Genomic DNA, 23,178 nt, shown 5'->3' with positions numbered 1-23,178 from the left:
AGGGCCAGGACATGCCAAGGAAAGAGAGGCCCACGGAAGTGATACACAGCCCTGACCAGGGAGTGGACCCTTGTATGGGCTTAGCTATTGAATCTCAGAAGGGACACCGGAATTTAGCAAGAAAAACCCTCTGTCCAGCAGAGCTATGTCCTCCCACGCCATGTCCTCAGGCTTCATGTACTGGAGACTATTCTCAACTGCTGTTCTAAGAAGGTAAATTGGTACCAAATGGGAAGGAAAATTAAGGGGAATTCACCCACACCCTCTCAGGGAAACTATATGGTTTTGAAGAATTGCCCTAAATAATCAAAGACAAGATGAAATAAAATGATATAGCAACAATGTAAATATTATACAGCCCCTTATAACTTTTTATAAGGGGGGGGACAAAAAGAAAGGAACATAACAGGCAAAAGGCAGCCAATTTTAACAAAAGACATAAGTATTGGCAAGGATGTGGAGAAAAGGGAGCCCTTGTACCCTGTTGGTAGGAAAGTCAATTGGTATAGTCACTACGGAAAACAGCTTGGAGGCTCCTCAAAAAACTAATAACGGAATTACTGCATGATCCAGAAATCCCACTTCTGAGTATTTAACCAAAAGAACTGAAATCAGGATCTCAAAGAGGTATTAGCACTCCCATGTTCATTGCAACACTACTCATGATAGCCAAGATGTGCAAACAACCTAAATGGTCATCTATGGATGAATGGATAAAGGAAATGTGCTATGTGGTATACAGGTATTTTTATCTATATATGTAATATTACTCGGCCTATTCAAGGAAGGAAATCCTGCACTTTGCAGTAACACAGATGAGCTCTGAGGACATTACGCTAAGTGACATACAGATACTGCACAATTCCAGTTATATGAGCAATCTAAAATAGTCAAACTCAGAGAAGCAGAAAGCAGAGCAGTGGTTGCCAGGGGCGGGGAAGGGGAAATGGAGAGTTGCTAGTCAAGGGGTATAAGGTTTCAGTTATGTAAGATGAATAAGTTCTAGAGATCTGCTGTACAACATAGTAGCTACAGTCAACAGTATTGCAATGCACACTTAACAATCTGTTAAGAGGGTAGGTCTCATGTTAAGTGTTCTTACCACAATTTTAAAAAACAACAGTGTTTTAAAGGGCAGATAGTCTTAAAGATAACACAGTAGAATTAGATAAGAAAGGTGAGTGCAATGCCAAGAAAACCAAGTGAGAACCAAACTCAACCATTACAAACCTAATAAATAAATAAGAAACATCAAGAAGCAGAACAGACAGGACGAAAAAGAAATGGCATGGGGCTTCCCTGGTGGCGCAGTGGTTGAGAGTCCGCCTGCCGATGCAGGGGACGCGGGTTCGTGCCCCAGTCTGGGGGGATCCCGCGTGCCGCGGAGTGGCTGGGCCCGTGGGCCGTGGCCGCTGGGCCTGCGCGTCAGGAGCCTGTGCTCCACGGCGGGGGAGGCCACAGCAGTGAGAGGCCCGCGTACCAGAAAAAAAAAAAAAAGAGAGAAATGGCATGAACAAAGAGCTTGAGATAATCACAGTGAAAGAAGATGAAGTAAGCAAGTGCTTATATACACAGCAAACACTCTTCACTTTACATATCGATATATTAATTCTTTTGCAGGGCTAAAAATAAAATTAGTAGTGTAAACAAAGAGCTTGAGGTAATCCCAGTGCAAGCACAGGAAACGATAATAATAAAAATAATAAACAGCAAACATATAAATGTCGATTACTGTTCTAAGCATTTACATATATTGACCCTTTATGCCTCACAGTAATCCTATGAAGTAGGTTTGAGAAAATTATTAACACGGACTTGGTAATTTTAATGCATATGTAGATGGTCCTTTCAAAACCCTGGCAACTTGGTTCCTTGAACTCCTGTCCTCCAATCACTCTGTCCTCCATCCTACCTCAACAACCCATTTCCATGGCTACATCCTGGTTTCAATGACAGGGATCTCTCCATAAGCTCTCCTTTATCCATTCCACTCTGACCACCACTTCCTACCTTTCTAGCTCAATTCCCTTTAACACTCTGACTCCATCAATCCTTCAGCCTCATCAATACCACCAACATATTGATCCTATCACCTTTTCACGGGCCTTCACCCTTCACATCTCCTCCCTCCTCCTTACTTAAGCTAAATTCCATAGTCAATCATTATAATCATTCTTTTGCATACACCCTTGACTCCCTTGACATTTTTTCACTCCAAACCACAAGCCGAGTTAATCTCAACTTTCCATCTGTCCCATTTCTGCACCTATGCAGGGAATGAAGCTGGAGAAAACACACAATCACACTGATGGATCTCACTTTAAAATCTTGACCAAGAATCTTAAGTGGGCCCTCAGTGCTCTTAGACTATTATCTTCTATTTCCCTAATTCACTCATTCTCCTCCTCTTCCAGATGACTATTTCACAGCTTTAACCCAGGATCTCCTCCTGCATCATCACTCTCGGGTAATGACCCAAGAGTATCTCCTCAGACCTTCACCACAACATCTCCCATGTTCTATCATCTGGCATCGTATTCTCTGCCTTCTGGTTATCACCATAGAGGAACCTGCCATGCTGCTGTCTAGAGCTGATCCAATCCCTTGTGCAGTGGACACCAGCCCATCCTGCTTTCTCAAGGCCATCACTCCAGTCATTCTACTCTCTCTCCTACATCAATATTTTCTTCTCTACTGGATCATTCCTATCAGCATACAAACATGCTGTTATTTCTCCTATCTTTAAAACAAAAGCAAGGGCTTCCCTGGTGGCGCAGTGGTTGAGAGTCCGCCTGCCGATGCAGGGGACACGGGTTCGTGCCCCGGTCTGGGAGGATCCCACATGCCGCGGAGCGGCTGGGCTCGTGAGCCATGGCCGCTGAGCCTGCGCATCCAGAGCCTGTGCTCCACAACGGGAGAGGCCACAACAGTGAGAGGCCCGCATACCACAAAAAAAAAAAGCAAAAAAACCTCTCTTGGTGCAAATTTCCCCCTTCCTTGTTCTATTTGCAGCAAAACTTTTCAAAAGAGTTAAACTTTCCTCCTTCCATATACTCCTAATACCACTCCACCTAAACAAACTGCAGTTACCAACCACCAAATGAACCCTTTATTGCTAAATCCAACGGCTAATTCTCAGTCCTATCCTGACTGGCCTTGATACGTCCTCCTTCTTAACACGTATCCTTCACTTGCTTTCTAGGACCTTCCTCCAGCCTCACTGGTTGCTCCTTCTCAGCCTCCTGTGTTCTCCTTCCCTGCAGCCTCTAACCGCTGGTCTATCCCAGGGCTCAGTTTGGGGGCAACTGCTCTTCTCTAACTGTACTCATTCTTTTGATAATTTCTTCCAGTCTCATGACTTTAAATATCATCTAGAAACTGATGACTCCCAAACTGTATCTCTTGCATGCTCATTCATATATTTCTTTGAAAAACTGTAGTTTTGTATTTCACAGCTAGTTCTTTAATTTACCTCCAATTTATTTCTGTAATCTAATTTTTATGAAATGATTTCTCTGTCATTATCTACCAACCAACCAGTTATATCCATTTATCTAGCTACTGTTCTATCTGCCTATCTACTAATCTATCACCTTTCTATATATTTTATCTGCCTGTATGCTAAGATAATTAATGATATTCATGTACTTAGGGTGATGTGTACTGATGTCTCCATTTACTTTTAAATGCATCCAAAAATTATATGGATTTATGGATAGAGGGATGGCAGATGAATAGATACATGATAAAACAAATATAATAAAATATTAACGGTAGAATGTAGCAAGTGGGCATATGAATACTCTCTGTAAAGTTTTTTCAACTTTTCTGTATGTTCGAAATTTTTCATAATAAAATATTAGAAATATGCATAAAGAGGCATTGGTAATGATTCTTACCAAAAGATAACAATGGTAATTTCTCGGTTGTTGTTTAACATTTTTTAATGGTCACGAATCATTTTATAAAAATACTATCACTACTTAGACCTGGGGTTGGTCACTGTATCTCTGTTTATAAAAAGCCCCTAGATGACTCCGATGATCAGCTTGACTCAGAAACTACTGATATTTGCCGCATAAGAAGCACTTTCAGGGACTTCCCTGAGTGGCCCAGTGGGTAAGACTCCACACTTCCAATTCAGGGGGCCCAGGTTCCATCCCTCGTCAGGGAACTAGATCCCGCACGCATGCCGCAACCGAGCCCACGTGCCGCAACTAAAGATCCCGCATGCTGCAACTAACTCCCGGCACAGCCTAAATAAATAAATACTAAAAAAAAAAAGAAGAAGCACTTTCATTGCCGTAAAACCGTGATACTAACATGCTTGAGGCATCACGTTTCCAAGGAATATTGATTGACATTGCATTAAATCTGTTTCATTCAAATACTACAAGGTCTTATAGTCCAAGGTTCACATTAGGTATTTGCAGGAGGCAGTTCTATTTCAAAGCACCTAGAAAGCAGGGAAACATTTCGTGGAATCCAGAAGGCAGTGGACATACCTGCAAGAAACGCTCTATTCGACAAGATGAGTGCTCTGGTCCAGCCCCGTCATACCCGTGAGGAAGGAGGACCACGATGCCGCTCTGGAGGAGCCACTTGGCCTCACCTGCAAAGCAGCAGCGGGAGTAAGAACACTACGACGCAGGTGCAGGACAGCCCGGGGCGACTGGGCGGTGAGACACATGTTAGTTTGTTGCTGGACCCCCAAAACCATTTTCATTGCACCATTCATCACTACAGCCAAGCACATTCCCCGGGAGACACAGCCCTCCTGCTGACAGAGGACTTACGTGCTCTTCCTAGCAGCTTACTTAACTGCCTGATAGCTGCCATGCCCCAGTGGATGACAGAACAGGCTCCCAACTCTCGGAGTGGGGGGATGCCGTGGTACACAGGAGTCTCATAAGCAGTTATGGCCCCTTTTCTGTCATTTGTCCCCGTGAGGCTGGTGCCACACGTCCACTACACACCCATAGGCCAACACCAACCTCCAGAGATGAACGTGTCAAAGATGATCTGGGCACCGTTGAAGAAATCGCCAAACTGAGCCTCCCAGATGGGCAGTAGGTTAGGGCTTTCGATGCTCATCCCATACTCAAATCCCAAGACGGCCTCTTCCGACAGTGGGCTGTTGCTGACCTAGGGCAAAGGAGGAGAACAGAACCGTCGTGCAGGGAAGATGGGATGTGAATCAGTTAAAGTAAAGCATCATATTGGTACCAACTGCTCAAAAGGGAGGAGGGCCGTGAGGGCAGCTGTGCTTTCATTCATCCCCACATCCCTTTGAGAGAGGACATCTCCTGCTCTCCATGAATGATGTGTATGGGAAAAGTTGGGGCAAACAGAGGAAGACATACAAAAGGTTGGAATATGGACATTAAAGATATTCTTGAAGGAGAAGCAAAATTAACTTCTCAGATGCCCCACCTTTGAAGCTGAGAGTAAAATGGTGTCGTAAGAGCTTTTTAAAAAATGTCACAAAACAAAGTGGGGGGAGGGACTTCCCTGGTGGTCCAGTGGTTAAAAATCTGCCTTCCAATGCAGGGGACGTGGGTTCGATCCCTAGTCGGAGAACTAAGATTCCACATGCCATGGGGCAACTAAGCCCTCGTGCCGCAACTACTGAGCCTGCGCTCCAGGGCCCACGCTCCACAACTAGAGAGAAGTCCACGCGCTGTAACGAAGAGCCCATGTGCTGCAACTAAGACCTGACGCAGTCAAAAATAAATAAATAAATTTTTAAAAATCTAGAAAAATGGTATGGATGATCTTATTTGCAAAGTAGAAATAGAGACATAGACAGAGAGAACAAATGTACGGATACCAAGGGGGAAAGAGGTGGAGAGGGAGGAATTGGGAGACTGGGATTGACACATATACATTATTGATACTAGGTATAAAATAGACAACTAATGAGAACATACTGCATAGCACAGGGAACTCTACCTAATGCACTGTGGTGACCTAAATGGGAAGGAAGTCCCAAAGGGGGGAGATATCTGTATGTGTATGGCTGATTCATTTCTTGTGCAGTGGAGGCTAACACAACATTGTAAAGCAACCATACTCCGATAAAAATTAATTGAAAACAAACAAACAAACAAACAAACAAAGGGGGGGAAAGTTACTTGAAAAAGGCCTACCTTTCGGAATCCATTATTCTAATATCCTGTTTGCATGATAAAGCAAAAGAATCATCACCACATGTTAAGATTTAAAAAGCAGAACATAAAATTACATCTCTGAAGAGGCTAAAGAGATGTGACAGTTCAAGGCAGCACAACTCTGAACTGGGTTTGTGGACCAGATGTCTTCATGTCTCAGTGTTAACTTCCTGACTTGGATGGTTGCATTGGGGTAATGTAGGAGAATGACCTAGTTTGTAGGAAATACACATGTAGGGCATCAGGCTGGCAACGTGATGTTTCCATCTGGATGGCTCAAATGTCTCAGAATGAGAAAAAGTTCCTTTTGCATTATACATCCAACTTTTTTTGTGTTTGTTTCAACATTTTTCTAAAAAAATTTTTTTAAGTTACTTTTTTTTGGCCATGCTGCGAGGCATATGGGATCTTCCCCAACCAGGGATCAAACCCACGTTCCCTGCAGTGGCAGCGTGGAGTCCTAACCACTGGACCACCAGGGAAGTCCTTAAGTTACATATTTATAGAATAGTACTTGGCAGCAAAAAGGGATAAAATACTGACACACGCTACAACAACGATGGACCTTGAAAACACAATGCTAAGTGAAAGAAGCCAGCCATAAGAAGCCACATATTTATGAGTCTGTTTATATAAAAAGGCCAAAATAGATCAATCAATGTAAACAGAAAGTAGATTCGTGGTTTTCAGGGGCTGAGGGAAGGAAGCAATGGGGTGTGACTGCTAATAAGTATGGGTTTCTTTTAGGGGTGATGAAAATGTTCTAAAATTAGATAGTGGTGATGGCTGCACCACTGCATACACTGAAAACCACTTAACTGTACACATTGAAACATTGAATTCTATGAGTTTTATCTCAATAAAGCTTTTAATAAAAAAAAGTCTGGAAAAAAATTTCATCTCTACTATGATTACAACCATAAAAATGCATGATTTATATGGATAAGCACTCAATGACAACAACAAAAAATGAAAACAGATAATGTATTAGTATGGAGGGATTATGCATGTTATCTTTCCTGATATCTATTTGATTTCAATTATGATCTTTATAAGACATTAACTTGAAAAGAGCCACTGTATTTCTCAGATCCATGAGTCTGTGGTCAACGGGATTTGAACTGAGTGCTTTACTTGCACCTCTGCGTCTTCACCTCATTCCCCATCTCCCTTCCTACCCAAGGCTGACGCACCCACTCGTATTCTAATCCATACCTTTTTTCTGCTTCTTCACTCGGCTCATCACCAAACTCCTTTTTTCTGAACCTCTCCTCACTGGCTTTCTCCCCTTGGCAAATGAACAATCAAAAGCTTAAAAATAAAACAAGAAAGGACTTCCCTGGGGGTCCAGTGGTTAAGACTCTGTGCTCCCAATGCAGGGGGCACGGGTTCGATCCCTAGTCTGGGAACTAAGATACCGCATGCCACGCAGTGCGGCCAAAAAAATAAAAACAAAAAACAAAGAATATTCCCCTGGCCAGTGCTCTCTAGCTCCTGCTTCCTGTAACAGTCAGGCTTCTAGAAAGAATTATCTAATCTAGTTGTCTCTACCTCCTGAACCCCTGTCTACCCTTCAACTAGTAAAATCTAGCTTCTGCTCTCCCCACTCCACAGAAATAGCTCTAGAGGAGGTCAACCTTGACCTTCCAGTTGCTAAATTGAATGGCCATGTTATTCTTCCTCTTTTCAGATTCCTCCCTCCTTAAGTTCAATGACACGGGGACTCTAAGCTCTCCTCCTGCCTTTCTGGATGTTCTTTTGGGAAAATGCTTCCTCTGCCAGCCCTTTAAAAGTTGTTTTTCCCAGGACCCTATCTGTTCTCATTCTGCTCTCTCAGAGAGATTCTCCCACCCCTGTGGTTTCAAACACTCCTGCACCCTGATGACTTCCAAATAGACATCCAAGACCAGATTCCTTCATTAACTCCAGACATACATATCTAATTACCTGAAATATCTATGTCAAAGTTTAACGCCCAAAAGTTAGTCCATCATCTTTCCTTAACACACCTGTTCCTCTCCCTTACTCTTTATTTGGGTAAATGCCATCATCTTATGCAAGCTGTCCTAGTCAGGCAGCTAGGAGGTAACCAGTACTGGTCTTCTTCACTCCCTACACCTACCACTGAGTCTGATAGCTGTTGTTTTCTGACTAGTTCTCAAATCTTGGCCCCATCTCCCCTCTGCACTGCTATTGCCCTAATTCACAGCTCCAGGATTTCCTGCCTAGATGACTAAGAAGGCTCCTTAGAAATTGTCCTAAGTCTCACCCTTCTTCAGCTCAGGCTTCCAAAGTATCATCAGGAGTGCTGTTTCTAACATGGAAATCTGATCGCCTGTTCAAAATTCCTCCATGGTTTCTCTTCTACGTAACACTCAAAGTCTCACAACGTGGGTAGTCCTGACTGGCCCGTCTCTTCCTTTACTTCTGTATCCACTTTGCAGCTTAAACTCCAGTCATATGAAGCTATAGGTAGTTCCCTGAGCATGAGGTCAGGGCCTCTTACTTCACAGCTTATGTATGCACTACTGTGTCCACCTAGAATGTTCTCCCTACATTTACTAGACCAGGCAGTTCCAAATGTCCCTCAAGTCCCAGCGCAAATCTGGCCTCCTCGCTAAAGCTCTTCCTTTTAATTCCCAAGTAACCTAGCTGCCCCTTCTCCTATGCATCTATTGTACTTCATATACTTGTATACCCTTATCTACATTAATTTGTTGAATCTATTAATGCTTTCATTTATTCCAAAAATTATTTAAGATGGCCTGTAAATATAGATAATACACAAAATGATAGTTTAAATGTAAGTGGACAGGAATGTCCCTGGTGGTTCCGTGGTTAGGACACCATGCTTCTTTTGCAGGGGGCATGGGTTCAATCCCTGGTCAGGGAACTAAGATCCCACATGCTGCGCTGTGCAGCCAAAAAAAAAAGTAGGTGGGCAGAAAGAAAATAAATAGATTGACACACCCAACAGCGTTGGGGAAAACATACAACCTGGTAACCTACTTTCTTGAGGCTGCCATGGCCTCTACCCCTTCCCAGAAGCCATTATTGATAAGGGGAGGTTGATCGGTTGCAGAATTTTCGATGTACACACAATAAAGACGAGCCACTGCTCAGGGAACTACAACTACTCTCAATACCAAGATCAAGCAGGAGTCCCCCCTAGGGTCTTCATATAAAGGACAAAGTGTTAGGTAATAAATGAAATCTTTGACAGTATCCCCATAACAGATGTGAGACGTTTACTTGGGGCTTTCTAAATAGCAATATTCAAAATTAACTGATACTATATATCAAATCACAAATCAATAAAAGACACTGGGTGGAGAAAATATGAAATGTTTCAGTATCTAGGTCACCAATCTGATACTGATCAAGGAGGGGATTTTAGACTAACTTAAAGAAAAGATGAGTTGCATGTCCTTTAAGTAATTGTCCTGGAAGCTTGCTTTTCACAAAGTGAATTTTTAAAAAAAATATTGAGTATTTGGCTTCCCTGGTGGCACAGCAGTTAAGAATCCGCCTGCCAATGCAGGGGACACGGATTCGAGCCCTGGTCCGGGAAGATCCCACATGCAGCGGAGCAACAAAGCCTGTGGGCCACAACTACTGAGCCTGCGCTCTAGAGCCTGTGAGCCACAACTACTGAGCCCATGTGCCACAACTACTGAAGCCTGCGCGCCTAGAGCCCGTGCTCCGCAACAAGAGAAGCCACCGCAAAGAGAAGCCCGCGTACCACAACGAAGAGTAGCCCCCACTCACCACAACTAGAGAAAGCCTGCACGCAGCAACAAAGACCCAACACAGCCAAAAATAAATAAATAAAATAATTTATTGAAAAAACAAATCGAGTATCAGTGAACCCAATACTCTCAAATGGCTAGAGTAGGAAAAAAGATGACACACCACTAATTGTACCTTAAAGGATAATTTCATAAACTCCATGTGCCAGGCACTATGCTAGTTGTTGGAGAAACAAAAATGAAAAGACCCAGGCCCTGCTCTTGACTCTAATGAATCAAACTCAGCAATTGGCACAGAGAAATACATGGCAATGGATACATTCATCAAGCCCGCTAAACCCTAGGGAATAAAGTAACCTTAAGTCAGTGGGTTTTTTTTTTTAAGTTGGCAAGAAATGTTGGCTTATTATCCACATCTTCGACTCGCTTTGATGAATTCAGCAACGAGCAGGTTATATAATCAATTTTGGATTCACAAAATGAACACCCATTTGACATTTACATGATTACAGATAAGTAGCCACAGTAAAACAGCTCTAGTCTACTCGCTAGTCTGTTACTTCCACTCCAAGTACATAGACGGCATTGTCTACCCAGTCGGCATCCCTTTATCTCAAAAAGGACTGAACCCAAAGTTTCCGACATCTGTTTCTAGTTGGTCTAAGAAGGCTGTAGCTATAATCACCAGCACCTGAGGTTTATACTAGATAATAAAACAGCCTACCTCTAGAAAGCCCTTTTGATTAGGGTCCATATGGTTCAGGGGGATATAGGTGTCATCGGTCTTCTGGCAAACAACCATTGCGTGCCTCTGGCTAAAAGTTCCACGGCCAACATCTTGGCCACTCAGACGGACGTTAAAACCTTAAAGCAAGCAAGAAGGAAAAGAAAAAAATCCAGATTCCATGAATAACCTAAGTAATAATAAGGCCTGGTGACCCTGAATTCTTATATATCGGCTCATCCTGAGAACTGTCCTTAGGACAATAGATTATCCTTCTTAAAATACACCTGTCCTGGGCTTCCCTGGTGGCACAGTGGCTGAGAGTCCGCCTGCCGGTGCAGGGGACGCGGGTTCGTGCCCCGGTCCGGGAAGATCCCACATGCCGTGGAGCAGCTGGGCCTGTGAGCCATGGCCGCTGAGCCTGCGCGTCCGGAGCCTGTGCTCCACAATGGGAGAGGCCGCAACAGTGAGAGGCCCGTGTACCGCAGAAACAAAACAAAACAAAACAAAAACCTGTCCTATATTCAACACTCCGTAGTCTAATTAAGAATGAAGAGTCATCATTCGTCCTACAATTTTTAAAAGAAAATGTCTTTCCAATACATCCAGCACTGAGTCCTTTGTTTCCATAGTCTGTTCGCTGATGAAGATTGTCAACATGACATACCAAGATTAAATAATGTTTTCAGGTAAGAAACGTTAACACGTTTGAGAACCTCTCTAGTCAATAAAAACAATACAAGGTAGTTGTAACTCAAAACTGCAGGCATCACATATAAGAAATGTTATATAAAGCACCCCGTACCCGCTGTGCAGCTACACAGAAATGTCTTACCTTCAGCAAGTAATGAGCCTAGGGCAAGAGCTTCTGCTGTGGCCCAGTCTAACTTTGTTCCATCCATCACTTTCTCCACTCTGGACTGTAAAATTGAATGGGAGGGGAAAAGAAAATTTTAAGAGTTCCCATCCTTTTTCACATTGAGTTCAAAAAATGTAAGGCAACAATGGTTAAGAATCAAAAACATAACATTAAATACGACAGATAGTGCAGAAGGAAACATCGGAGTATGACAGCAAGTACATGACATGAAAGCAGGCAAAACAAACCGGCACTCTGGTGAGCGGTTAACCGGGCAGATGGGTGGGAGGAGGAGACGTCAGGGAGGGGAGAGAGGAACGGTATTGGTAATATTCTATCAGGGAGGGGAGAGAGGAACGGTATTGGTAATATTCTATGTCTTCAGCCTGATGGTGAGTACACAGATTGTTTTAATAGTCTCTATACCTATAATAGAAACTTATAAACGAAGTTAGTGTTTTAAAAATAATCCAGAGTTCATCGTGTCTTCATCCAAGTTCAAGAATGATGAAGACCTATATCTCCTTGCTCTCCTCCTGCTTTTAGTGCTGAAAGTCCCACGTTCTAGGAAACCACAGGCAAACCATGACAGTTTGTCAATCCATCCTTAACATGAGACAACATGTAAAACCTCGACATGCTTAAGGGTGTAAATGGTTGCCTTTCGGGAGTATGTGTGCTGATTTTTATTTATTTTATTTAAGCCAAACCCCGACCACCTTCCTCAAAATGGAAGTGTCTTCTGCTCACTGCTCAGAAAAACCACAAAGGGCATTCCTGTACAGCTGTGTTTCTAATAATATGCATGCAGTACCTGTACATATAATGTATTAATGAATGACTGAAAGAATAAGTGGAGGAAAAATAGAAGTAGGTTAAAAAAAAAAGAAAGAAAAAAAAAAGTAGACAAAATTTGAGTTAATTGACGAGCAGTACCAAAACACCGCTAGGAGTGGTTCACAATAAGTACTTGCCAAGTGCATTAGCCAAGCAACAAGACCAGACCAACAGCAATTCCTTGCTGTGAGAGATGGACAAACAATACCCAGAGATTCCCGGGCCCCCTACCTGCACGTGCATCTTCAGAAGGTGACTGTGCATTTGGAGCTCCTCCGGCACCTCCACAGACTTCCTGCCAATAAACCGCAGGAGGTCAAGGGGCACACCTGTGTTCCAGGTGGTGATGCAAGCTTCTGGCTGAACCAGGCCCTGCCAGTGGGCCTGCAGGTTCGTGGCAGGGGGGCTGTAGTGCGCCATGTTAGTTAAATGGCCATTTAACTTCGCGTAGTAGGAGGTTTTGATTTCCGACACCTCCTCCTGGGTCATGAGTCCATTGGCCACAAGGTACTCTGCATACGTGTCGGGGATGCTCTTCCGGGCTCTGTCCAAGGAAAAGGGAAACAAGAATCAATATGATTTGTAAAAATCAAAGAGACAGATACAGGAATTCCCTGGCGGTCCAGTGGTTAAGACTCCACACTTCCACTGCAGGGGGCACGGGTTCAATCCCTGGTCGGGGAGCTAAGATCTCACGCACCCTGTGGTGTAGCCAAAAAATAAAAGGTCCATTTTATGTCATGTGACTTTTACTCCAATAAATTTGTTTTTTAAAGGCAGTGGTGAGTATCCACCTCTTTCAGGCAAGCAAGTGAAAACAAATTTATCTTTTTTCTTTTTTTAAATTTATTTATTTATTTGTTTTTGGCTGTGTTGGGTCTTCATTGCTGCCTGTGGGCTTTCTCTAGTTGCAGTGAGCAGGGGCTACTCTTCGTTGCGGAGCGTGGGCTTCTCATCCTGGTGGCTTCTCTTGTTGCGGAGCACGGGCTCTAGGAGCATGGGCTTGAGTAGTTGTGGCACACGGGCTTCAGTAGTTGTGGCTCTAGAGCGCAGGCTCAGTAGTTGTGGCACACGGACTTAGTTGCTCCACTGCATGTGTGATCTTCCTGGACCAGGGCTCGAACCCGTGTCTCCTGCACTGGCACGTGGATTCTTAACCACTGCGCCACCAGGGAAGCCCACAAATTTACCTTTATAAGCTTTTGTCTACAGTCAGGCAGAAGTAATGAGTAGTAGAGTTTTCTTACAAACTGTTAATTCTGGACAGTTATTTACAAGGCTGACTTATATTGTCTACCTATTCTGCATCCCTTTATTTCAAAAAGGATTGAACCTATAAGTTGCCGACATCTGTTTCAGGTTGCTTGAAGAAGCCTGTAACTATTCAGCATCCGGGTTTTACAACAATAGAAATAACGATGATGCTACTCTGCATTCGCTTAATACGTTAAACTTGCAAGTCTGGTCACATTGATCATTATATTTAATCCTGAAAAAAGTGAGAGGTAGACAGGATATATTTTTAAAAGCAGGGTCCTGAGTCACATCAAGTCATTCAGGTGCTAAGTTCAAAGCTAAATGGAGAAACCAGATTTGTTCTTCCAAGGGCAGTCTGCTACCCACGACCAGAAAGGCCCATAAAATATCACCAAGTTTATTCCTCTGCTTTAATTTATGTTTATGAGGAAATAAAGCAGGAAAGAGGGATCTACTTTACTTCCTAGCATCTGAAAAGGAAATCCTGGTACTTCCCTGGTGGTCCAGTGGCTAAGACTCCGTGTTCCCAATGCAGGGGGCCCAGGTTCGATCCCTGGTCCAGGAACTAGATCCTGCGTGCCACAATCAAGACCCGGTGCAGCCAAATAAATAAATACATAAATAGGAAATTCCGAAGGAACACACTCCTCCCCATCACGTGAACCTTCTGACTCGGCACTGTCCCACAGAAATGTAACGCAAACAATGTGTAATTTAAAATTTCCCTGTGGTCACATTAGAAAAGGTGCAAGAGGTGGAATTAATTTTAATCATATATTGATTTAACTCAATATACCCAAAATATTGTCCCTTCAATACCTAATCAATATAAAAATTATTATCAAGATTATTTACACTCTTTTTTTCACACTAAGTCTTTGAAATCTGGTGTATATCTTACACTCCCAGCACATCTCCTTCAGGAGTTGGCACATTTCAAGTGTCCAACAGCCATTTATGGCTCGAGGCTTCCACTTTGGACAGTGTAGTTCAGAACTTCGTTAAAATCCATCACGTAACCTCTTGCCAAGGCACAAAGCAGGTCCACGTCTATAGTTCGCAGAAGTGAATCGCGGAGGTTCTGTTTCTGCTCCTGTCAATGTCGCACCGAGCAGCTTCGGGCAAGGTTCTGCCTACGTCTTCTGTTCAGTCCTCCCTCTGCTAAGTGAGGGGGTGAAGTTGCCCTTTGTCTATTCATTGAGGAAATATGTAGAGTTGGAAGAACATGGGGCGCTTTCCTGCGACCCATAGGATGACCATCCCAGTGTGCCCAGGTCTGTCCCAGTTTGAGCATTGAAAGTTTCATGTCCCAGACACACTGGGAAAGCTGGTCACCCTACCGGAGAGTGTCTAACACAAATAATAATGTGAGCACTGTGGGGGAAAGGGCACATCGCATGACGGTTCATCCTTGTACCTGATGATCTGGTACATGACCGGGTTGGTGAAGAAGGGCTCGTCCAGTTCGTTGTGGCCCCACTGCCTGTAGCACAACAAGTCAACAATCACATCCTTCCGGAATTGGCGCTGGTATTCAAATGCCAGTCGCGTGGCCCGGACCACTTCCTCTGGGCTGTCTCCATTGACGTGGATGATGGCGCAGCCCACAAGCTTCCCTGAGGCAGAGGAGCTGGAGATGAGACCGGCTAGTCAACCCATGAACCTACCCCCAAGTCCTGTTGCCCGCATGGGGAGACAGCGCTTGTCCTTAGGGGTAGTTTGGCTTGGGTGTTAAGAACCTGCACTTTGGGAGTTCCCTGGTGGCCTAATGGTTAGGATTCTGGGCTTTCACTTCCGTGGCCTGGGTTCAATCCCAGGCCGGGGAACTGAGATCCTGTAAGCCACACGGTGAGGCCAAAAAAACAAAAAGAACCCGCACTTTATGAAAAAAAAAAAAAGAACCTGCACTTTAGAGGCCAGGTGACAAGCATGAGTTCAAGTCCCAGCTCTGTGTGATCCTGGTAAAGTTATGAATCTCAGTCTCCTTGTCTGTAACACTGGGATAATAGCTCTTACCTCTTAGTGATGTCCTAAAGAGGCAATGAGTTAATGCATATAAAGTGCTTAACAGAGCCTGGTACATCATAACTGATACTTATTTGTTATTATCATCATGACTATTATCTTTCTTCCTGAGATAAAAGGGTCATTAAAGGATGTATCCAAGAAAAAAATTGATTTTCTCCAAAGAGAAGATTGAGAATGAATTTTCAAATCTCTACCTAACTAATTACAAAAAATTCATATAGGTAGCCCCAAAAGGCATCCAGGCCAGGCTCTGGATATAAAAACAGAGCAGTTCTTACCATCTAACAGTTCTGGAAATTCTGTGAAATAGGGAATGAATAATAAAAAGCCCTGTGTTTCTTTGAATACTACTAGTTTCCACAGGTTAAAACAAGCTGACTTTGCTTCTTCACATCTGATTTCCAACCAGACCACTTGGCCAAGTTTACCGGTTGAACATATCCTCTTTGACTGTGATCTTGGGTACTCCAAATCTGATTATCCTAAAGACAATTGCTCTAGCTGTGCTAATTGTGTTATCTCTGGATTCCAGCAGATCATTCAACTCGATACTTAAGCACTTTGAGATTGCACCCTCTAAATTCTACTCTTGTTTTATTTCCTTGGATTTTAAGATCACACTCAGACTTTAAAAGGAATATCAACAACACTGGTGGTGACCACTGGCCATATCTGATCCAAAATTTAAAATGGGACCAGCAGTGAGGCTCACTGTTCTGAGTGAACTAGAAGTTTCTCCAGGAATTCCTTGTCTGACTCCACAGCATCAACTCTTCCCTGTGTTACATACCGATGTCACTACAGTATAAGGAAGACCTTCCTCTTTCTGCAGGAGTGGTGTAACCCAGCTGGTTATTGACAATCAAATGGACACTCCCACCAATTCTGAAATGCGGGATATTAGAGAGTGTAAATGTTTCAGGAACAATCCCTTGACCACAGAAAGAAGCATCACCGTGAACCTAGATCATGGGGGAGAAAAAAAGAAAATGAACGTAAGGGATGGAGAAATTTAGGTTTTCAATAGTAACAGGAATAAAAACAACCATGCTCTCACTGCTCCCCTGCCCTCCTAAAAATCTGCCAGTTATAGGATTTCCTAGAATGGTTAGGCTGATCTCAAGCAGCTTTCAAAGATGCTAAATCAGCCCTTTTCCTCCTGCAGCCACCACCAGTTGACCTATTCCTTCCGCCCCACATCATCACCTACACCCATCACTTCTCACATCCCCATCAACACGCTAGTGTTCACAGCAGCACTACAGAAGGGTGATTGGAGGTGTAGAAGGAAAATCAACTCTAGTAAAGCAATCATGAAAACAGCCTGCAAGACACTAAGACCAATGCACAGCTTCGAACTCTCACTCTTCCCCAATCATTTCCCCCCCAAAACGAGACTGCGTGTAGCTCACATCACCTCATTCCCACTGGGTGCATTAGCCACCACTGTGAACATAAATGAGAATGATGTGACAGCAAAGACAGGAGCATGGGGGTGTAAGTATATCATACACAAGTGAAAGGAGGCTTTGGGGAAAGAGCAAAATACTATTGTAAGAGAATCTCTGAAATGTGCTATTCTTCCAGAACTTGTGAAGTCTGCTACATCATAATAGCACAAAACCTGACAACAAGGTCCTACTGTATAGCACAGGGAACTATATTCAATATCCTGTAATAAACCATAATGGAAAAGCATTTTTAAAAGAATGTATACATATGTGTATAAGTGAATCACTTTGCTTACAGCAGAAATTAACACAACATTGTAAATCAACTATACTTCAATAAAAAATTAATTAAGAAAAACAACTGGTATGGGCTTCCCTGGCGGCACAGTGGTTGAGAGTCCGCCTGCCGATGCAGGGGACACGGGTCTGTGCCCCAGTCTGGGAAGATCCCACACGCCACAGAGTGGCTGGGCCCGTGAGCCATGGCCGCTGAGCCTGCGCATCCGGAGCCTGTGCTCCGCAACGGGAGAGGCCACAACAGTGAAAGGCCCACGTGCCACAACAGTGAGAAGCCCGCATACCGCAAAAAACAAAGAAACAAAAAAACTGGTAAACGGAAAGTGGTAGAAAAGGGGGTAAATTTTTTTTAGAAAACTTGAAAGTAAATAATGAGGGAATTGCAGACCTTAGGAGAAAGTATGAGCTCCACTGACTTCATGCTGTATAAAAGGCTGTTATATCAATAAGGTATATGTTGTACACCTTAAATTTACATGATGTTATATGACAAATGCATTTTAATTAAAAAGCTATTAAATAAAAGGCTACTATCATAAACAGCCAAAATGCTCAGCTAGAGAATAGAATGATCTGATATGGGGAATTCCCTGGTGGTCCAGTGGTTAGGACTCGGCGCTTTCACTGCTATGGCCCGGGTTCAATCCCTGACCGGGGAACTAAGATCCTGAAGGCTGCACAGCGCGGCCAAATTAATTAATTAATTAATTAATTAAATAAAATGACCTGATATGGTAACCATTGTGGCTCTAATAATAGCAGAAATAAAAGACCTAAATATGAATGAAGAAAGAATCCTTGGGCTTCCCTGGTGGCGCAGTGGTTAAGAATCCACCTGCCAATGCAGGGGGGGACACGGGTTCGAGCCCTGGTCCGGGAAGATCCCACATGCCGCGGAGCAACTAAGCCTGTGCACCACAGCTACTGAGCTTGAGCTCTAGAGCCCTCGAGCCACAACTACTGAAGCCTGAGTGCCTAGAGCCCCTGCTCCGCAGCAAGAGAAGCCACCACAATGAGAAGCCTGCGCACCGCAACGAAGAGTAGCCCCCTCTCACCACAACTAGAGAAAGTCCGCGTGCGGCAACAAAGACGCAACACAGCCAAAAATAAATAAATAAATAAATAAAAAGAAGGAATCCTTGGAAGCAGATTTTTTTAATGACAGTGAAGACGTCCTAAAAGAGTAATTTGTATATAGGTAAAACATTTTGGCTAAGAAAGGAAGCACTGTTTTGCTTAGCGAAATCTCCAGCCCACACCTTCCCATTGCTAGGGCCTACAGGGATGACTGACGTTTTGGAATATCCAGACGTAGTGATAACATACTCTTACGTCACCTCCACAACGCTATGTACATTATCTCCATTGATCCATTCAACAATCAGGTGTAGGGGCCAGGTAAGGGAATCGCCACTGTTCTTTTCACAGATGAGAAAACCAAGGTTCAGAAAGAGTACGTATTTCACGTGCCAAGGACTAGACCTTCTGTGATGCCTCCATTTTTTTTTGGCCACGCTGCATGGCACACGGGATCTTATTTCCCAAACCAGGGATGGAACCTGTGCCCCCTGCATTGGAAGCGTGGAGTCTTAACCACTGGACTGCCAGGAAAGTCCTGATGCCTCCATTTTTTGGACTTATTTCCCCACCCCTCCAAGCCTTTCGCCTGGGTTAACGAACTTACTATGTTCTCATTTAATCCTCAGAACACTATAAGGAATGTAACCTACTCCCATTGACCTCTGAGATTCAGAGAACCTGAGGAACAGAACCAAGCACGCCAAGCTAGAAGGCAGCAAAGCCAGGATCTGAACTCAGTGCTTCTTGGTTCCAGAATCCTTGTCTTTTCTACACCGGGCTACACTGTCAAGTCCAACCCTCAGCTGCACGGCGGTCCACACAGGGTCAAGGGGTTCCTAGCATCTGAACACTCCACACCCTTTGGCCTCCTTGCTGATGGGACTTCCTGTGGAGTAATGATGTAAAAGGAGACCAGTAAAGCAAGGAAGAGAGCTGGGTGTCTCTTCCACTCCTTTACAAAAGCGTTTACAGGAGAGGCATTGCTGAGAACATAACATCTGTTCATAACTGGCGTCATTTTATCATAGTCTTAGGGTTCTTGGCACTAAAGCCATGTGTCATCTGCTAATTTTATTTCCTGTCTTAGAAGAGAAAACACTCCATGATGCCCATAAAGCTTTGCAGGAGTCGGGTCCGTAAGCCCCAAGGAATGCTGTGGGCGGTGGAAACTGCTCAGCCAAACACAGCAGGGGGCTTGGACACACACAGAGGATCACATGTGACGATCCACTTCCACCACATTCAGGACCAAGATGAACAGAAGACAGACGGCAAAAGTAGTATCCGGAGTCTCACCCACCATGATTTTATAGACTCCGAATTTCAAGTTCCCACAATAAATTAGAATTTTGAACTTGAGTGAGGCAAGACCCAGGCAGACACAGCAGGGCAAAATGTCTTGGGAACACAAAGTAGAGAGAAGAGGGCGGTTTCTTTTCACTTCAAAGAACATGGCACTTTCACCTCTTCCTTCAGGAATCAGCCTTAAGATCAGCTCAATGTACTGGGGAAATGTGAGTGACTGAAATATTTTAGTCTCATGAATTCAAGTGAAAGGTGAAGAGAATGTCTGGCTAATGATTTGAAGATTTCTATTTAGAAATACTATAACATAATCAAATCCAATCCTGCTTACCCCCGATTTATTTACTACAAGTTTCTGGCCCATGGAAAATTAACAGTAAGATAATGTGGTTATTTGTATATGTAGCCAAATATTCTACTGCCTTGTAGATTTACTTAATTTCCTTTGGGTTTGAAGACTCAGTTACTGATATCCAGGATTAATTAGTAGTTATCCAGTAGTTAAAGGTTCATATTTATGTTTTTACTTTTGTGGCGTGGTATGTGGGATCTTAGTTCCCCGACCAGGGACCAAACCCTCGCGGCCTGCAGTGGAAGTGCAGAGTCTTAACCACTGGACCACCAAGGAAGTCCCTAAACGTTCATATTTAAATGAATACTTGCAGAAGAAAAATGTGACCCACAATCTAAACCTCTAAAGTATACCTGTTGGACTACCAAAAAGTGGGGGGCAGAGGAAGCAATACATTATATAATTTGTATTGTTTGCCTTAATGCCAAAGACCTTCATTGGAAAACAAACAAACAAGCAAATAAAGTAAATCCAGACTCTTGCAGTCTTGTTAGACAGACGGATACCACGTCGTTTCCAAGAGAGTTATAATTTCAGAGAAGTAATGACATCTGTCCTCTTAACAGTAGCAGGTATGCCGGTCTATATCCCCTTAATTAATTCATAACTCAAGAAAGGAAAAACACAGTGAAGACCTCCATCAGTTGCCTTGAGCGGGGAGGGATAAATTGGGAGATTGGGATTGACATATACACACTACTATACATAAAATAGTTAACTAATAAGAGCCTACTATATTGTAATGACCTATATGGGAATAGAATCTAAAAAGAGTGGATATATGTATATGTATAACTGACTCACTTTGCTGTACACCTGAAACTAACACAACACTGTAAATCAACTATACTCCAATAAAAAAATTAATTGAAGAATTTTTTAAAACATCAGTCAAAAATAAAAGTCAGTTGCCTTGAGACTACACCACCTCACATCTGCTATTAATTTTTTAAAGAACCCCAAAAATCTTCTTTTCCCAAAAGTTCATCTCAATTTCATCTGGAACATCTGCCATCTCCTGTCGTAACTACCATCCTGGACATTCTTACTTCCTGGTCTTTCCAACCTCAGGCCTCACTTCCTGAAGCTACTAGTACCTGTAAGCAAATGACCTTGTCCCCAGGCTGAGCCGAACCGTCTGGAGAGTAGTCCCCATCCCGCCTGGACTGCTGTCTCCCGCGAGTCTTCCCAACAGCCACGGGGTTAACGGCTTCCAGGTGTGAGGGGTTGGGCAGCATTGTCACGTGGAGGGGATGGTGCGCGCCAAAGTCCAGGTCAACCGAGGACGTCAGGTGAGACAGGACATCGCCAGCGGCTGAGACATTTTCCGGAAATTCACTTAAGCCTCGCATTTTACGGAACATCAGCTATGCCGAATAAACGTACAAGAAAAAATGGTAAGAGGTGGTTCATTTAAATCACACAATAGGGACTTCCCTGGTGGCACAGTGGTTAAGAATCCTCCTGCCAATGCAGGGCACACGGGTTCGAGCCCTGGTCCGGGAAGATCCCACATGCCACAGAGCAACTAAGCCTGTGTGTCACAACTACTGAGCCTGCACTCTAGAGCCCGTAAGCCACAATTACTGAGCCTGTGTGCCACAACTACTGAAGCCCATGCACCTAGAGCCCGTGCTCTGCAACAAGAGAAGCCACTGCAATGAGAAGCCCACACACCACAATGAAGAATAACCCCCACTCGCCGCAGCTAGAGAAAGCCCATAGGCAGCAATGAAGACCCAACACAGCCAAAAATTAAATAAATAAAGATAAGCACACACTTGTAACTGCTCGAATGCACAGAACTATTTGGAGATGTTCAGTCATATGAAGTTCCAACACTTTCAGAAGAGTCTAGCCTGATGCAGATGGTAAGATACTTCTGCCTTGCAATAAGCAAAATATTTTTTCTTAAATGCACCTGTTATTATGTATTTTCCAAAAGAATCTGTATTATTCTTGTTAAAGGTAGAGAGGCAAATAAGAAGTTAATCCCATTTAGTCAGGGGATAACATACACTGCTTAGTGCAAGTGGCATCTTAAAAACTATATTGTCCAATTCTCAAAGGACTTCTCTGCATACATTCTGTCACCTCATCTTCACAGTCTTCTATGACATAGATGTTACTACCCATTTTAAAAATGAACAAGCTAAAAAACTAAAAACAGAGTTGCTAGAGTTGCCATATATCCAGAGAAAACTCTAATTCGAAAAGGTACATGCACCCCAACGTTCATCGCAGCCCTATTTACAATAGCCAATATACAGAAGCAACCTAAGCGTCCATTGACAGATGAATGGATAAAGAACATATGGTGTGTGTGCACACACACACACTGGAATATTACTCAGTCATAAAAAAGAACAAAATAATGCCATTTGCAGCAACATGGATGGACCTAGAGATTATCATACTAAGTGAAATAAGTCAGACAGAAAAAGACAAATATCATACGATATCACTTATGTGTGGAATCTAAAAAAATGATACAGGAATTCCCTGGCAGTCCAGTCATTAGGACTCTGCTCTTTCACTGCCAAGGGCCCAGGTTCAGTCCCTGTGAACTAAGATCCTGCAAGCCACGCGGCACGGCCAAAAATAAAAAAAGAATAGGAAAAAGAAATGATACAAATGAACTTATTTACAAAACAGAAACAGACTCACAGACATAGAAAACAATCTTATGGTTACCGAAGGGGAAGGGGAGGGATAAATTAGGAGTTTGAGATTTAAAAAAAAAAAAAAATGAATGAGCAAGAGAAATTAACTAGATGGTTTAAAGGTCCTCGGCTAAAAATCTGGGTCTCAAACCAAGGTATTTACCAAAAACAGCATGCTATTCTCTACTGGCCAAATGGTTTGAATGACCCAAAAGCTTCTCCAGTTCACAAAAGCTTCTTATTTCCCTATCTGCAAATAGGAGCATACAAACTCACACAGTATAGGGATGGGTGTGTTTCTGGCAAATATGATTATTGATAATCACTTCTGTGTCTTTCAGTAACTGTCTTGTCTGGGATATTTTAGGAATGCAGTTTTTGGTTTAAGAACTTCTGCAGGGGAATT

The 23,178-nt window shown here is 43.3% G+C and overlaps 1 protein-coding gene across 2 annotated transcripts in view; it reads right to left on the bottom strand.

The window, feature by feature from the left end:
• DHTKD1 (dehydrogenase E1 and transketolase domain containing 1) overlaps positions 1–23,178 on the bottom strand; it is a 53,273-nt gene that overhangs the window by 9,662 nt on the left and 20,433 nt on the right. Inside the window, exons 5-12 of one of the 2 annotated variants that reach the window (XM_079915177.1) lie at positions 21,207–21,476; positions 16,415–16,586; positions 15,014–15,212; positions 12,571–12,883; positions 11,479–11,563; positions 10,644–10,783; positions 4,995–5,145; positions 4,506–4,612 (exon numbers count right to left, since the gene is read on the bottom strand). In XM_079915177.1, coding sequence (XP_079771303.1) covers positions 4,506–4,612; positions 4,995–5,145; positions 10,644–10,783; positions 11,479–11,563; positions 12,571–12,883; positions 15,014–15,212; positions 16,415–16,586; positions 21,207–21,476 — 1,437 coding nt within the window. The remainder of the gene's footprint in view (positions 1–4,505; positions 4,613–4,994; positions 5,146–10,643; positions 10,784–11,478; positions 11,564–12,570; positions 12,884–15,013; positions 15,213–16,414; positions 16,587–21,206; positions 21,477–23,178) is intronic. The other variant, XM_079915178.1, reaches the window with a different exon arrangement.

The sequence above is a fragment of the Stenella coeruleoalba genome (assembly GCF_951394435.1).
Source record: "Stenella coeruleoalba genome assembly, chromosome: 2".
NCBI classification, from domain to species: Eukaryota; Metazoa; Chordata; class Mammalia; order Artiodactyla; family Delphinidae; genus Stenella; species Stenella coeruleoalba.
This window is presented reverse-complemented; position numbering and strand designations above follow the sequence as displayed.